We start from the raw sequence: 17,851 nt of genomic DNA, 5'->3' as shown, positions 1-17,851 counted from the left end.
GCGTATACACATCGTTAGACCCGTGAATCTATATATATATGGTTTATAAATATAATATATGTATGTATATAGTGACTACTGCATGACTATATATAGTATATGTACTTTTATGTAGAGGTTTATATATATATATTGTGTACGCGGTCATTTTTTTTAACCGTTGTAGATTTTTTTTTACGATCGAGGGTCAGTCGGTCCGGACGCCCGGTAAATAATATATATGTTTGATCGTCGTGTGGTACCTTCAAAATCTATATAGATATATAGCTGTATAGAAAATCTCGTGACAAATATTAAAGACGTTCAAGTCGGATGAGACTGAAAACGTCCGCGGCATAGAATCCGTCACGTAATTTTTGTACATCACGTCCGTATATGGCAATTGAAATTTTGGAATCTAAGTAACCGCGTTAAGAGGCAAACAATAATGCAATCGTTTCGTGAAGTTTATACCTATACCTACAAACGACACTGTACCATATCAAAACGTGTATCAAAATAGGTAGCTTTAAAATTTGCACACGTTCTCAATATTATATATTGAAACTCGCCTAATCATCCGTGTTCTATATATGCGTCCAGCAAATCCAACTCGATCGTCGTGACGACTGGCGACGTATATCATATTATAGTTGTCTGCGAGTTTATACGATACGTTCTGTACGTATATATTTTATTGTGATGCCATGATAGAACATAAAATTATTTTTATTTATTAAATTTAATATTATCGCGTTTTATCGCGGTCATACATCATCGTACTGCAACAGTACCTATGCACACCTGTTTCCGTTTGATTCATCACACAGCACTCTCCTACTCCAGCAAGAAGTCCACAGGTGGAAATTCAATTGGGAGTTGGACACAGAAACTAAATTATAGTACATAATGTTTCTCGAGAGAAAACAGGTATATTGTCAGTTGTTTGTTCTAGTCCAGCAAATATATAAATGCTCGAAATTCGAATTTTTAATCAAATAAAAACGAATGGGCACGCATATACTATAGGTTTGACTATTTATAATAAATTACCTACTTGAAATTAAAATTAAAAGTTTCGTATTCGTTTTAAAAATATTTTTTGACTACGAAGGATTAAATATTTGTAAAATATTGTAACGACATTTTGATGAATACAAACCAGAGAACATTTTATGAAATGGTAAACTTTTTTGTGAATTGTATATTTTATATATCCATCGTTCCGAGACAAATCTCGACAGACTGAAATCGTATCCGAAATTGCAAAACTACATTCACATCACTCACTCTCCCGTCACTGTTTATAGAGAGAATAATATTTGAGACTTGGAGGTTTTTTTCTCCGTTATATTTTTGCGACGATGGATTAACAATAATGATAAAAAGAGGGAATAATACGCTGTTTGTCCCCGCGGCTCCCTGCGCGCCACCACCAGCAGCAGCATAATAGAATAATAAATTTAATAATATATTTATATACAGGTACATATTATTATTATATACAGAACGCGCCGGTGTGTCGTGTACGAAACGAAATTAGAGAAAAAATCGCAGACCGACGGGCGAGCGGATGCCGGATGGGGAGGTCGCGAACTCAGTTTTTTTCTCCTTATATAGCTGACGTGTGCGGGTGTGTACATAAAAACTACTTAAGGCTTATGTGTGTGTGTGTGTGTGTGTGTGTGTGTATAGACGGCAGTTCGCCGAGAGATGGATGGAGGGTGCGGTGGCGGATCGGTTGTGTATAAAGGTATAGAAAAATATCGACTGGCTATGTGAATCCCACGTGCGTCGACAAAGTAGCTCTTATATACACGACGTCCCGCGGGACCAACGGATTACTTAGTGTATATATATATATATAACACACACTTCTTCCCTCTTTTTGCGCGTACACATAACTTACTTACACACTATTGATATCCGTCACTCAATATTTCCGTATTATATGTCTTCGTGTGCGAGAATGTGTAACCTATAATATTATATCGGTCGACTATATACGTATACGATTTATTCTTGTTTTTGGTTTTCATTCCTCCGCCGTCAGTCATCATCCCTTTACATCGTATATTATACGCAGACGTCATTTTATCGAAACGGTAAAGATAAAATAAAATTTCTATGTAGGTATATAAATGCGCGAGTTAACCTATATAATAATGTAACATATATATATATATATAATATATAACTATAGCTGATCCTTTCACGCCGCCGTTATTGCCCGGAACAAATGTCTGTGGTTTTACTGGTTTTACCCTGCCGCATTAACTACGATAAACGTAAACAACACATATTCTTAACCTACTGCATTATTCAATTGTAGTAGATAAAATTTAAAAAATAGGTAGTCAAACCATAGGTTAGGTTAGGTTATAGGAAATATAGTTTTGAAATATCTAGAATATTCTATTCTATTAATATTGTCCTATTCAACAGTCAGCGTCTCCGCTCTGGATCGTTTTTATTTCATATATTATGCAATAACTATTAATTTGTAATTGATCCAAATTTAACATTATTGTGGGAAAACAATAATTGTACGTATATGTCATAAATTTTATCATACGCAATGACAAACAAATACAATCTTAATTTATTTGCATTTTCAACTATCACGATTTTTTACAAATTTTACCCACCCTCACTGTCCGACGGTAAAGTGGCGTCGACACAAAAGTTAATAACAAATACCTAACATTAATCCTCAATAACATTATATGATAGTATAATTTATATCTATACTATGTATTGTAATAATTAAATATCAATCATTACACCCCCCCCCCCCCCCCCCCCGTGCAAGAAACTGTTACAAACATTCCAGAAATATACTGTTTTAAGTTCCAATGTTAATACAAGAATGTAAATGTTACCTGAATATTTTTGTCGTGTTCTACAAAAACATGAGTTATGAACAATATTTCATGTTCCAATGCCTGCAACATTGATGGTTTTATAAAAACATATATTGCTTTATAAATATTTAGTGTTTCTCAATACGTTACGGTAATGTTTCAGAAAAATACAAACCAATCTGATAATAGACATGGGAATTTTTATCGGTTAAATTTTTAAAAATATACATTAATGAATCAATAACACTGTATATAGATACGTCTATCATACAGCCACACCGGTTATCCCCTACAGTGACCGCGTCATTTTAAATTTCGTCGATAACGGGTAAGTGGAAACGATGAAACAAATGATCCGCTCGCCGCGTATTTTCATTATTGTCGATTGACGACAACATTACTTGCTCCAAAAGTCCGATACCTCTGTGTTTGGATGATCATTACTCGTAAATCTTAATTCACTGCAATAGTGTAAAGTTATAGACATTGTAGTGTGTAGTACGTAATCCGTCGCACATATTTTGTTCTCGTGGTCATTATTATTTTGTGTTGGTTGGTCTTGTTTATTGTGTTCTTTCTACTCGTGTGGTGATATCTGTGTCAAGTCGTTAAGATTTTTGAATCTATTAGAAGCAGTTAAGTACGAGCTGGATAAGTATGTCGAATATTCCTGATAAAAAGGTAAGTTTTTAAACAAATTGGTATTACTTAATATTTAATAATATGTTTTTAAAAGTACTGTATAATTTATTATATTGCTACCTTCGAGTAGAGTTTGTATTTGGGTGATAAACTATTTTATAATTTATACAGTTCTTTTGCCTTTTGGTTGAAAACCTTTTTTTTTTACACTCATTAATACTCTATAATATGTAGATAGCAGTTCAGCAGTTGTTTACCAAACTCCAAAAATTCAAATAATAATCCCCCGATTTTTTTATGTACGATACAAAACAAAATAACATCCATCAGTTATCACCAAATGTACATTGTACTAAACTCCTTTAAATTCTTTGTAATTTAATGAATGTAAAATTTCGATTAGTTCTAAGTCCAGACGTGTCAGGCACATTATGTGTCTTCAAGAGAAAAAAGTTGTAACATGAACAAACAGTGAAACAACTTGTGTACTAGGTACTTAATTAGGTAACGACATTTAAATGCCTAATTTTATTTTTTCAGATGTTTACAAAAAAACAGAAATGGGTAGTTGTCATATTTTCTTTGAGTAAAGATTACAGTGTTGTACCAATTAATTGGCTTTTAGAGACAGAAGTTGAAAATTTATCTGGCAGTACTATAAAGAATTGTTACTGGCCACCTTTCAGGGTTACTAGTATAGTAGTATCCATTTAAAAGAGGCCATAGATCCAGATCTGTCTTGGCCGCAGTATCAAATCAAGGTTGTTGGTGGTAACAAGACTTATGGTAAGAGAAATAAAATAATTTTAAATGAATACTTTACTGTAAACACATAGAATTTTTACTGATTTCTTTTACATTTTAATGAATACCAAATTAATACCTAATTCTTGATTATATTTTTATTGTGATAATAGTTATAGTATGATGGTCAGTTTTATTTATAAACAACTAGTTACTACCTATTTTAAATATAATTATATTACCTAATTAACAATAACATAATACATTATTGTAAGATTTTGTATACTAATGAACTTTTACATAATTATTTTAATATATTTATTTGTATCTTTAATATACAATTTATCTGTTAGGTAATTTCAATAAGGCTTGGTATAAAAGAGTTGAAGTAGAATCAACAGATACTGAAAATGTTTTAAATGACTCGTTACTTATGAAAAAAAAGATACAAAAGACCTACATAGACAGTAGTGACAGTGATTGTGAAGGTATAAACATTATTTTTTATTTGGTGAATTATATCATACCTAACTAGTTGTATTTGATTTAATTTAAAGATTCTGGTTATACTGTCATACCCAATGTTCAAGGGGTATCAACATTAAAAACTTTTCCTGAAGAGTATTTGCAGACGCCTTCAACAAATATTAGTGTTTTGTCATCAGGAGTAGACTCCAATTTTTCCAAAGAAAATAGTTATACAGATTTGCATCCCTTAACATTATTTGATTCAGATCCCAATTCGAATACTATAACATCTATGATGCAAAATTCAGGTGACATAAATTCATTATTACCAACGACAAGTCAATCTTCAAATTCAGTATCACAGGTAAATATTGATGGGTTTTTATCTCCTTGGCATAAAATGCACTTAACAAATTTAAATTTATATGTCTTACAGAATTTTGAATCCATGGCGTCTGAAAATCAACCTTTTCCAAGGTCATATCCGACAATACAAAATTCATCTGAAGGTAATATTAACATAAATATGCCTGATAAAAGTGATAAAAGTGACCAAACTTGGTGTATTTAAAGTAAAATCACAAACATCATAATTAAAATTAATTATTTTTAAATAATTTAACTAAAAATTAGTAAATATAACAAATGATATTTCATATACCTATAAACCTATCTGTTCTAAACTTCTCAAACATTATTACTTGCTCTTTAATAAATTTAATATTATAGTACCTACATCCGATTATTTTTATATTTAGGTGCATCATGATTAATTATTCATAACAATTATTACATTTTGAAATTGGTGATAAATATTAGTCCTATACATGATGTATACAAAAAACTCTTAAAGTGGTTAAGATTGAAAAAAATACTTAATAATTTACATATTTTTGTGTTTGAAGGAATTCACATATTGTTCAAACAAATTCATGACGAATTGATAAGCTAATCGAATGATGAACAATAGACTCTGTAGTAAAATTGATTCTTTAAAAGATGATGTTAAAAGATTCACCAGTCAAATGGTACCAACATTAGGTTTTTCAAATGATATTGAAGATGTGTCATTTATATCACAGTTCCCATTATCATCTAAAGAAAGTGTAGTTGAGTGTGAAAAAGTGTTACAGACTGGTTCTAATATTGAAGAGAAATTGGTATGTTAATGGAATCATTTATTTATTTATTTTATTCTTAAAATTTTAATTTTTTGAGATCATTCTGAACAAATCCTGTTTGTACAGAAAAATATGTTTAGTTAAATTGGTGGTAACGATGGTAAAACACATCTTGGCCGTATTTTATCCAAAACATTTACCAATGAATTTGCCATAGACTGTTCTTGGACTGGAAGAGCTTTCGAAAAAGATATTACAAAATTCAAAATCAAAGATTTAAAGATAATTAATTTTATGAAAGGTATATATCATACAATAATACATTTTATGTGTTATGAGTTTATGAGATTCTTATAAATATAATACAATTTTTTTTTTATTAGGTATAATTAAAAATAAATATCAACATTCTGATTCTACATTTGAAGTAGAAGTACAGAGTTGGTTTAGAACAGCTAAAACTCGATATGACAGGACCAAGTAAATTTGATAGCATTTTTACTTTTAAAAATTAGATTAATACAAACCAAATACATATAGGTATAATAAATGTATAATGTGTCTATAAATATATAATATATATTTAATAAAATAAAAAAGATTATAAGTTTGTAAATTTTTAAATTTGGTATTTAAAAAAAAAATTATTGTATATATGTATATACTTGTTTTAGTGTTAACAATTCATAAACGCATTAAAGATATTGGAAGTATATCAAAACGTCAATTTCAGAGGCCTATAAAAAATAAATTACAATCACTACATAATAGTAATCCATCAATATCCATAAACTCTGATATTCAATGTTCATCACAAGTATGTTTTAAAATATTAGTTCGTTTTATATTTAATTTACATATAATTATATGTTTCTAGGTAATAAATTCTATCACACTTTCAAAAGCTTCTACCAAAGAAGAAATTAATTCAATTAATTGTATTGAATCGTGTACTTCTACGAACATTAATTTAACTAATAATGTCAGACTAATCAATTTTGTAATTTCACTGTAAGCATTAGACACATTTATGTATTTTTACATATGTACCTAATAATTTTTTTTTAAATTATAAAATGTATTAAATTTAATTTTTTAGTATTTTTCTGGAGATATTCAGCACGTTGAAGAAGTGTTGTGTACAAATATTTTGATCAATGACAAAAACAAAGATCTTGTGCAACATCTTCGAAAATGGGCTGTGCAGTTCAACGTATCTCACTCGTGTGCTAATGAAATGTTAAAAATTCTGAGAAGTACAGGCCTACAAGTTCCTAAAGATATTCGAACAATTCTGCAAGAATATAAGGTTATTACTTATTAGACCTATTGTTGAAATAGAAAATGGATCATATCTCGACTTAGGTATTTACAATATTATAAAACCTCATTTGGTTAAAGAAATAGATAGCATTCCTAATAATATTACAATAAAATTGAGTTTTAGAATTGATGGTCTACCCTTAGCTAAAAGCTCTAAGACTCAGTTTTGGCCTATTCTTCTATCATTTATTAATATACTAACTTTTTCAAATTAAATATTTCCAATTGCTATTTATCACAGCTTTAAAGGTAAACCAGGTGATGTGAACGAGTATTTACGCCTATTTATTAATGAGTTGAATAGTCTTTTAACTTCGGGTATTAAAATTAATGATAAGCAAATACATTTTGAAGTAGCTCATATTGTAGCTGACGCTCCAGCTAAAGCTTATTTATTAAATGTTAAAAATCACAATGGCTATTTTGCTTGCACTTCTTGCGAAGTTGAAGGTGATTATATCGAAAATAAAGTTTGCTTCTTAGATTTTTCTGCGCCACTAAGAACAAATAATTCATTTAGATTAAAATCGAACTCCGAGTACCATAAATATGTATTTAGTCCGTTAGTAGATCTTCCAATCGATATAATAAATTGTGTGGTCTTGGATTACATGCATTGTGTATGTCAAGGCTGTTAGAATTCTGGGTTAAAGGAAAAAAGCCAGTAAGAATGTTGGAAGAAAAAAAAGATTCCATTTCTTTGGCCCTATTTAATTTGAGAAAATCTGTACCGTCAGAGTTTGCACGTTTGCCGAGATCACTAGATGATTTGGAATTTTGGAAGGCTACTGAGTTCCGTGAATTATTGTTATACACAGGAGTTATTGTCTTAAAATCAAATTTATCGAAAGAAAAATATAATCACTTTCTTCTTCTATTCATATCTATTAGAATTCTGTGTTCAAATGCAATTTGTAATACATTTAATGAATTAGCCTCAAAATTATTAAGAGAATTTGTTGAGGATTATTTATCTATTTATGGACCTCAGTTCATTAACTACAATGTGCACAGCTTAATTCATCTACCTTTTTTTGTTAGGTTATATGGTTCATTGGATAATTTCAGTACATTCAAATACGAAAATTACCTCCAAACTCTAAAGAAATCAATGAAATGTTGCAAATACCCACTTTCTGAAATAAAAAATAAAATAATAGCTCTCGAATGTGAAGGATTGAAAACTATCACAATAAATTAATTTATTTTGAAGCATTTTAAAATAGATAAAAATCTTTCAAACTTTGAATTTACATTTTACAATCAAATTACTCTTCAATCTAACAACTATGTTATTTGCTGTAAAAATATTAAAAATCAGTTTTTTATTTTAGAAAATGATGGTATAGTTATGATAAAAAAAATTTACAAAAATAATAGAGATGATGTGATTAAATTATCTGTTGTAAAATTATTAAGTATAAGTGATTTGTTTAAATTACCAGTGCCAAGTAAGCTTGTAGGTGTTTTTTTGTTAATACTCATGATGTATCTGATCCTTATGAAATAATTGTAAATGATATTAAATTTAAGTGTTTTTTTGTTCAATTTGCTAATAATGAAGGTGCTATTATTTCATTATGTCATAATGTTTAAATAAAAAAGTTTATAAAACAAATAAAAATCATGTCTTTAAGTTATCTTTATCTATTGTTAAATTATTAAATATAAGCGATTTGTTTAAATAACCAGTGCCAAGTTAGCTTGTATAATAAGTATTTTTTTTTTTTGTTATTGTAATGAATCTGACCATTATGAAATTATTATAAATTATATTAAATTTGTTTGTTTATTCCATTTGTTAATAAAGAAGGATGAGTAATTATTTTATTACACCTAACCTAATATTATCTCTTGTATCAATTAATAAATACATCTAGAACTTATGTATCTATGTTTGTTTTATTGTTTTTTATTATAATACTTTTTGATATATTATATTTTTTTTAAATGCTATCTGATGATAAGTATAAAAAAAATAATGATGTTTAATAGGTATATAAATATTGTAACATAATTTGTGTTGATTAATAAATAATATATACTTTTAGAAATCTTATATTATGTATTTTTATTGATTAATATATTTTTTTACTTAATCCTTAGTAAATTCCACTCAGTTTTATAGATGTATCTATGAAACTGTAAAAAAATATAACTGGAACTATTTATTGTAATATTAATATTATGTTCCAGAATACCATAAATGGAATATAAACTTAACTTACAATTTAGTTATATTGTACGGAAACGTTAAAATTATGTTCCAAAAAACCATAAATGGAATATAAACGTGTATATACTACGGTTATGTTTCATTCATTGTTTCAAACAACATGGCATATTGCGTTATATTGGAATGGTTTTGGAACTCTAATGGAAGTTCCGTAGAAACGTTTCAGAGTTCCTTAGGAATATTCATTTTATATTATCGTAACGGTTTTTTGCACGGTTTGAAAATCTCACAGGTAAAAGTGGTTATTTTTTTACAGGATTATTTTTTCGAGTTCTTTTTTCAGGGTCTAAAATTTTAGGATTATTTTTTTTTTGCGGTACAGTATACAATGCATAGTGACCCGTTTATATGCTTGACCATGGTATATATATACATGTATATAACAGTAGGTATACGTTGTACATGTAGACGGAGATGTCGTGCAGGGCGATCCGACACGGGACACTTTCAATTTAATATATAACAACACTCCTAGGTATAGAAGGGGATTTTATTCTGCGATTTTCTGTCTTTGTCCAACACTGCACGCGCGGGCTGCATATTATCATCATTTTAAGACGTGTTATTTAACAAACGTACCTATTGATATAGTGAGGCGATAAGAATAATATTGAAAAAAAAAACGAATTTTTCGTCAAGTCTACTTGAAGTCGACATTTCTCACATTTTTAATTTTTTGATTTTAATCCTCAAAAAATTGAAATGTGAAAATTTTTTAATCAATTCTTTTTAGTATAACGTTTTCGGGAATTCGAGGGTTGATATCGAAAATGTGAGGAAGTTGATCTCAATTAGTCTTGACGACAAATTCAAATCGGTTTTTAGTATTCTTTCGCTTCATTTGTTCAATCGGTACGTTTGACAAAGAACAGTGAACACGTCAATCCTCACACGGTCACACGTGTGTTAGACAAAGATAGAAAATAACGGTACCAAATAATCCCTTTAATGAATACCTACGGATAAAATATTTTTTATTCATTATTTTTATTACACAGGAATAATATGATTTATATTCGTAAAGGCCACCACCAAATGGTAAAGATATCAGAAAATAAAAATGGTGATAGATGGTGGGTATACTTTCAGAGGGTGGGGGTTGTTTGGCCAAAATTCTAGTGGCCGACGACGGCCCGAAAGTTTTGTGATCGAAAAGTGATCTGGTCGAACACATTTTTGATCGAAAAATATGAAACCGAAAATTTAAATGGTCGAAATGTTATGTAATTGAAATATGTTATGGTAGAAAAATATATATTTTAAATTAAACATTTAAAAAAAAAAAAACAAAAAACCAAAGTAAATAATTAATAATTAACTAAAATAGGTATTATATTATGTAAAAAAAAAAATTGTAGTAAATTATTAAAATAATTGGTAGGTATAGATACTATAGTATTACTTGTAAGTATTAAAATAAATAATATAATATAATAAGTACTTAATTTAAATTTTAAATTTTGAGCTATTCTTCTTAAATACTCTAATCAATCATAACCTGGATCAACTAATAATACGTATCGTAATGGACGGGGAGGACCGAGGAGAGTGTTACTTGTTATCGAATATTCTCGATTATCGAGTGTAGTATTACCATTAATATAATAACATTATTATAGTCTAGATCAGGTGTGTCCAACCTTTTGTGAAGATCGTATGGGCCACATACTTTTTTTTAATAATAATACATTAAAATTTAATGATTAAATTATATTCTATTTTCTATAATACAACAATAAATTTTTTTATAATTTTACTATAGCGAATAATAAGCAGAAATATTTTTACAAGTATTAATATTTAATTATAAGTATACTCAGAAAAATATATTTATTTATAATAAACGTGTGCATCGGCCTTTTACAGTTTATTTGATGTTTTATAATTTTATATTCTTAAAATAAATTTGTTCTCGTAATGTTAATAATATATTATATACAATTTATTAATTCATGGTTTTTATATTGAAGTGAGGGCCACATCAAAATCTACAATGGGCCGTTAGGACACCCCTGGTTTAGATAGTAGATATAATAATTATTATTATACCACACACAGTTATACAGTGTATAAGAATATTCAATATACTAAATATTATTCTGTGAAAATTTACCTTAGATGATTATTTGTTTTAAGAAAAATAAAAAAATTAAAAATAAATAAAATATATAATATTTATTTTGTTTATTTAAAAATCTCAGTGATGGCACAGATAATCATTATCATTTTACTTCGACCAAAAAACTCATTCGACCACAAAATATTTCGACTATATTAATAAAAAATTCGACCATCTGTTAGGTTAAAACGATTAGATCACAATATGACATTTCGATCGCTTTTTTTCGATCACTAAACATTCGACCAAATGAATCGCACCGACATTCAGATATAATTAATAAAAATAAGTACTTATAAAAATATTAATATCTCAATAATAAATTCTAATCCGGGTGTGAACGTATTGAATTTAAAACAAATTGTAGTATAATAATATAATATATTATATTATGATAATAATATCGTCCCAAGCGCAAATTGGGGATTTTATTATGAGTCTTTTATGACAAAAGTGCTCAGTGCTTATGTTGTTTTGTGCATAAAAATACGCAACGGGAAAATTTATCTCATTCTATAGAATCTACTAAATTAGAATATAATTTTTTTTTTCTTATTAATTTGAAATAATCAAATAAAATTTAAATAGCCTATTTAAAATATGAAATAATACTTTGTACTACTATATTACACTACATGATATACCAATATTGACCTAATTTATCAAATAACAACCTTTGGACATTTCAAAGTAAAATTTAGTCTTCATGTGGAATGGTCATGATTCAATCTATTCCGCATAGCTGACGAGATAATACATTGACTGAGTTATAAACTGAAACATTTTTAAAACAATGTACAAAACTATAAACATTAAAAGGACGCCGCGTCCACATGTGTTGTCTTCGTCTTACAAACGCACAAAACGACCAAAATATGTTTTGTGCGGGCAACTTTGCTCCCTCTGCAGTATTTATAGTAGAATTACCAAAATTCCACAACACATAGGGAAGAACTTTATCTGTTGAGCTCTAACTTTTTGATTTTATTTTTTTTTTTTTTGATAATATAAATATAATTTAAGTTATCAGTTTCAGAACATAAGTTTTTTTGGTGTATTTCATTTTATTATTAAAAATTATTAGTTAGTGCTGTCAAAAAATAAAGACGTTATAGCACAGAGAAAGTTCTTCCCAACTCGCTGTGGAATTTTAGAAATTCTACTATAAATACAGAGGGAGTAAAGTTGTCCACTTCAAACATTTTTTGCAATGTTGTACGTCACCACACACCGCACATTGCTACATCTCGCATGTGTTGTCTCCGTTTTAAACACATCAGTCAACAATATTGATTTTATCATTGTTAATCGATTGATATAAAATATGTAATAATCATAATACGGTTTGGTGCTGTAATGTTGAAAGTATTCTTATTACTATATTTAATTGCCTGTCCATAAATCTTTTTTATTTTTTGGTAGGGGGAGAGGATGAATTTGATGTGGGGGTATAAATCTCATGTCCTCAACACAGTATTGAAAAAAACCGAGTTTTGTGTTAAGTGTTCTAAGATCTCTAATACTCCTCTACAAAATGGCTTTAAAATAAAATCCTATTATTCTGATTAAAAATTACACAAAACGTATATTATGTTATAAAAAGAGTAACACACGACACCTACCCACCTATACCTACCCTGGCACGTTATTACCCTATAAATAGTTATTGGTACTATCATTGTGTAATAGGTATAAATTGCGCGTTGTGACGAATGACGATTTTAACGGTTTCTAAATAATATATTAAATGCACGCTATTCAATAAATGTCTATTATTTCTTATAATCTGATCGATTCACTTTCAAAAGAGCATATTATTATTATTATTAAGAGGAGCTTAAATTATCATTATTCCGAACAACGTAAGTGATAACAGAAAATGTCGATAATTTTCACAACGAAGGGGTTTCCTTTTATATATTAATTATTACTGCGTGAAGATACGGATTTTGAAGAACCGATGAAGATGATGAAGACGAGATTTTCATTATTACCGTTCGTGTTGAAATGCTACCGCCAACGCACATACAGGAGTACGTTATATATATATATATATATGTACATAATATAACGATATGATGTAATATGTACGGATAATATACACTTGTGATGTAATATACAAACCCACTCGCAAACTGCATACACACGTCCTTCGTCCACTCTAAACTATAGTAGGTATACAGGGTGATTTTAGTTAGGTAAACAATAAGTCTCGAATAGTTACAACGTTTTAAAAACAAAAAACACACACACACACATTTTTGCTCTGTTGTCGTATATTTTAAGGTTTTTACTGTTTTGATCGACCGATTCGATCGCAAGGGTTTGGTTACATTTTAAATTTCGAATTCCAAAGCAGAATGTTTTTCTCGGAATTTCAAAATCAAATAAAAGTCTGATTCCGAACGAGCAGTTTGTGAATGGACTGGTTAACTTAGTATTCCAGGTTTAGTTGACCGAAATCATGTACCAACATTTTGTGGGGTTCTCCTGTGTACCATTATCGATTCTGTCTCCTATCATCACAACTTCAAATGTATGGATACTTCTGATTGCTAATTTACTATAAATACGCTCTCTATAGATAATTCGAATTCGGATTTTAATCCATCGAGTTTTTCGAAAAAATTATTCCAAAAACACCGTTATTTCCAGATAACTACCTAATGAGTGTAAACCACCGACTAAAAGAATCACACTGTAAAACAACATGGTTCCAGTATAATTAGAAACGTATAACGTTCCTCATTGGCGGCAACAACGTCGTTTCCCGTCCTGCCGCCGCCGCGAAACTTTATCGTTATATATATAATATATACAAGCACTATGCATACTACACCGTGATGATCATATGTGTATATGTATATTATACACTCGGGTGGGGGTGATATTCAAAGGCTTCTCTGGGACCACCGCCGCCACTCCTGCAGCAGCTTTAAACGGGCGAACCATTTGCATAATTGAGAGGGTTAGCTTTAAATCTGCAAATCTGTCGCAAAGTAGTTATGTTTTCGTTCGCGTATATATACAACATATATAATATATGTATGTACGTGTAAGTATATTATGTACGAGATATTATTATAATATATATCGCCCGGAAGCCCGTTTTGAGATACCGTATGAGACGGCGGGGGGCGCGCGGTGTCATCGTCGGCGCGTCGACGGATTGTGATATTTCCGTCAGCCGTGAAAACTTCTCTTTGCGCCCGCGAGTAGTATACTTAGTCATCGCACTTTCACCCACACGTCAGCCCACCACCCACCCGACCCCATCGTCAACAGCGTCCTCGTGTTCGTTCGCGCGCACGTTTATAATACACATATATATATATATAAATGCGTATAAATAGGTATAATACCTATACAGAAATGTTCGACGACAAATGACGTACTGAAAATATATTTAATATAGCATAAAGAGGGTCCTCAAAGCGCGTTACCGTCAAAGCCCGATCACCGATCGCTAAATTGACATACAGCAGATTATGGGTATTAGGTTGTAATATTGACACATAAAAGAAAATATTTTAACGCATATTTAATTAAATCCCAATGAAATAATAAAATAATATAATACTATAGTATACCCAAAATTTGAGTTAAGCCGATCATTGGATTGGTAGTAATTGTACTATGATCGTTAAGAAAAAAAAGTGGTACCTACCTACTAATAAAATTCAAATTTACAAACTCAGACAAATATGATAAATATGATATGTTAATTAATTTTAATGAACACTCTGGGTGTAACGTCGTACTTAAAATACAATACATATTAACAAAGATTAAAAATGTTTCTATTTATATAACGGATGGTAAAAGTACATTTTTAATGAGTACAAATTATTATATTAGGTATTTTGTATATATTAACAATAATTACTATTATAAATTACAATGGTATAAACAAATATCAACATAATTGTTTATCGACATTCGATATTTACACTAATCATTATTTAATTTATTAATATAGCTATGTATACCTACTTAATAAATAATAACAAAACCTTCCAAATTCAATGCATTATTAAACTCCGTTAATAGTGATATCTTTATGAGGATTCCACACCCGTTAGTGTGAATGTATAGAATCATATCCAAAATTTGAGTTTTTCAGAACCCATTACTATGGTCTTTTTGAAAAAAAAAAATGGTATAAAAAAAATAAGATAATAAGAATCAAACGTACAAACAGTCATCACTTTGGGTGTAGTGTCTAATTAAAAGTACAATAAGTATTAACAAGGATTATAAATAATAGTTTTAATAATGGATGATACGTACAATGATGGTACGTTTTAATATCTTTGATGGCCATTCACATTGTACTATTATTATTATATTATATTTATTAATAATTACCATTATAATGGCTTTACATTTATTATAATTTATAAAATAAACGCATTTGTCATTAACAAAGTAACTAATAACAGTAACTTCCTATCTTTATATTGTAGTTTTATGAAAAACGTTTTGAGCCATTGTGTTAAAAACCAAATGTATAATGATTACTTAAAGGAAAACATTAAATACGATAGGAAGTTCAGATAATGTAGGTATTTCATCCATATTGAACAATGTTAGTCTGTTATAGATTTCAATGGATATATTATGTACCGTAATTATTATTCTCACCCACCAAGAATTTTCAATGAGGGCGCTTATGTGTCTACTATTTATACTCTATAGTCTATAATATAATATAATATTGTACACTTTATACGTTCAATACCATATTGGCAGCCCATTTGTTTATTTATAATAATATGTAATATATATGACCATAGTTGAAATAAATTAAAATGTACAATAAGAAGACAAACAGTATAATGTAGTATCAAGACTGGTCGGCAAGAGAGGGAAAGAAGGGGTCCCATATCAATACCTCATAAATTACCTATTGATTAAATTATTAAAATATATGTAATTGAGGAAACGTATGAACTATTCATCAAACAAAATGTAAACACATAATATATTATAAAGTTTTTAAAGGTCCTATGTGTTATAGGTACTTATATGCATTTAGATGGCTAAACCCTTTGACGAAATTTCAAAAAAATTTCAAAATGCTTTTGGTGTTCTGTGTGTGTAAAATATAAATATAGGTGGGAAGACAAAACCATGTGTTAAAATTTTTATTTTTATTGCTGCAAGTCTAGAATGTTTGTACTTGAATTATGAAAATACACATGTTGAGCCTCTCATATATACATAAAATTATCAGCCCCTCTCCCCGAATAACATTTATTGGATTTCATAAAGTTATACAAAAAAATATATACATACAATTTTCAGTAAACATGTTTGATGGCTTGATTTGGGGGAACTGCAGAGTTTGGGGGATCCCAGTCCGCTAGAGCCCTCTTTCTCTTCTATTTAAACTAATGTACTTCGGTGTATATTATACAGAAATGGTTTTACTGTTATTACTACTTCGGTATTCGGCTAGGTAATTTAAAAGAACTCTGAAATTAGGTGGGTTGAAAAAAATCAGTAAACACAATAATAAATATATACTAAAACTAAACGATTTCTGTGAAAATATCTCAATCAAATACCAATAAAACTAAATTTAGATAACCGTGTATGCACGTGTCGTTCGATGTACCTAATATTATGCACATTGGGTAAAATAATTAATTATTCTCAGTGAACAAAATTCAATACTTCCTACACAACGGCGAACTAAATTATAATAAACGATTTTGTTTACCTATCACGGATCGATAACAATAATAATCGTCTATGTATACAAAGCACGTTTACAGAATTATTTATTCACAACATCGCGGTTATATGTATCACAAATTCACAATATTTATGTTATCCTCGAGTAATAATAAAAGTTTGTGTAATATGTGTAGAACATAGGCAGACCCGTATTTAGCGGATGGAGAAATATTTAGGTAAATTTAGAGGAAGAAAAGTTTGATACAAATAAAAATAAAAATTCATATTTAGTTAAATATTTCGTAGGTTAGGTTAGCGGGTTAGGTTAGGTTTGTTAGGTTTTTATTGTCAGAAAAATTATGGAATCAGAAGTTGTTGTTATTGTAGTGTGTGGAAAATATATCAATGCATTGATTATTTAGATATGTTTTACATTTTCGTAACGATGAATTGTTTTTGATGTATCACTGTTCATTTTGTTAAATGTAGAAGAAGTCAATTTATATGGTCACTTTGCATTAATATGTTATGTAATTTAAGACATTGTGATAATATACTCGAACAATCGACTTCTAAAAAGTTTACATTTTTGACAATTCAGTGCCGAATATTCTTTTGAAATTTGAAAATATGAAAAACACTTAATTATTTAAATTTTCTTTTAATTTATTTG

General features: G+C 29.1%; 1 protein-coding gene and 2 pseudogenes across 2 annotated transcripts; all 3 read left to right on the top strand.

Moving 5' to 3' along the window:
• Nucleotides 1-3,168: 3,168 nt before the first annotated feature.
• Nucleotides 3,169-6,363, top strand: LOC149061944 (uncharacterized; annotated as a pseudogene). Its single transcript, XR_016189488.1, has 8 exons — nucleotides 3,169-3,524; nucleotides 4,026-4,271; nucleotides 4,583-4,717; nucleotides 4,787-5,061; nucleotides 5,134-5,206; nucleotides 5,603-5,857; nucleotides 5,945-6,119; nucleotides 6,202-6,363. The product of XR_016189488.1 is annotated as an uncharacterized LOC149061944 (transcript).
• A 110-nt stretch (nucleotides 6,364-6,473) lies between these two features.
• LOC149061943 (uncharacterized) lies at nucleotides 6,474-8,699 on the top strand. The gene is made up of 4 exons (XM_089215150.1): nucleotides 6,474-6,635; nucleotides 6,696-6,829; nucleotides 6,918-7,183; nucleotides 8,183-8,699. Exons 1-3 carry the CDS (start codon nucleotides 6,474-6,476, stop codon nucleotides 6,970-6,972), a joined length of 351 nt encoding a protein of 116 aa, XP_089071276.1. The 3' UTR covers nucleotides 6,973-7,183; nucleotides 8,183-8,699.
• On the top strand, nucleotides 7,764-8,737 carry LOC149061942 (uncharacterized; annotated as a pseudogene).
• Nucleotides 8,738-17,851: the final 9,114 nt, after the last annotated feature.

Source organism: Diuraphis noxia, unplaced genomic scaffold (assembly GCF_037042655.1).
Source record: "Diuraphis noxia isolate RWA-SAM2 unplaced genomic scaffold, SU_Dnox_SAM2 contig0001, whole genome shotgun sequence".
Lineage (NCBI taxonomy): Eukaryota > Metazoa > Arthropoda > Insecta > Hemiptera > Aphididae > Diuraphis > Diuraphis noxia.
Note: the sequence above shows the minus strand (reverse complement) of the source record. Positions and strands in the feature narration are given on the sequence as shown.

What these genes read in the sequence shown, in the direction of transcription:
- LOC149061943 (XM_089215150.1), top strand. Translation starts at nt 6,474, where the DNA reads ATGTATATACTTGTTTTAGTGTTAACAATTCATAAACGCATTAAAGAT. An exon ending in ATATTCAATGTTCATCACAA is followed by an intron (nt 6,636 to 6,695) that starts GTATGTTTTAAA and finishes ATATGTTTCTAG; the next exon opens with GTAATAAATTCTATCACACT. An exon ending in ATCAATTTTGTAATTTCACT is followed by an intron (nt 6,830 to 6,917) that starts GTAAGCATTAGA and finishes TTAATTTTTTAG; the next exon opens with TATTTTTCTGGAGATATTCA.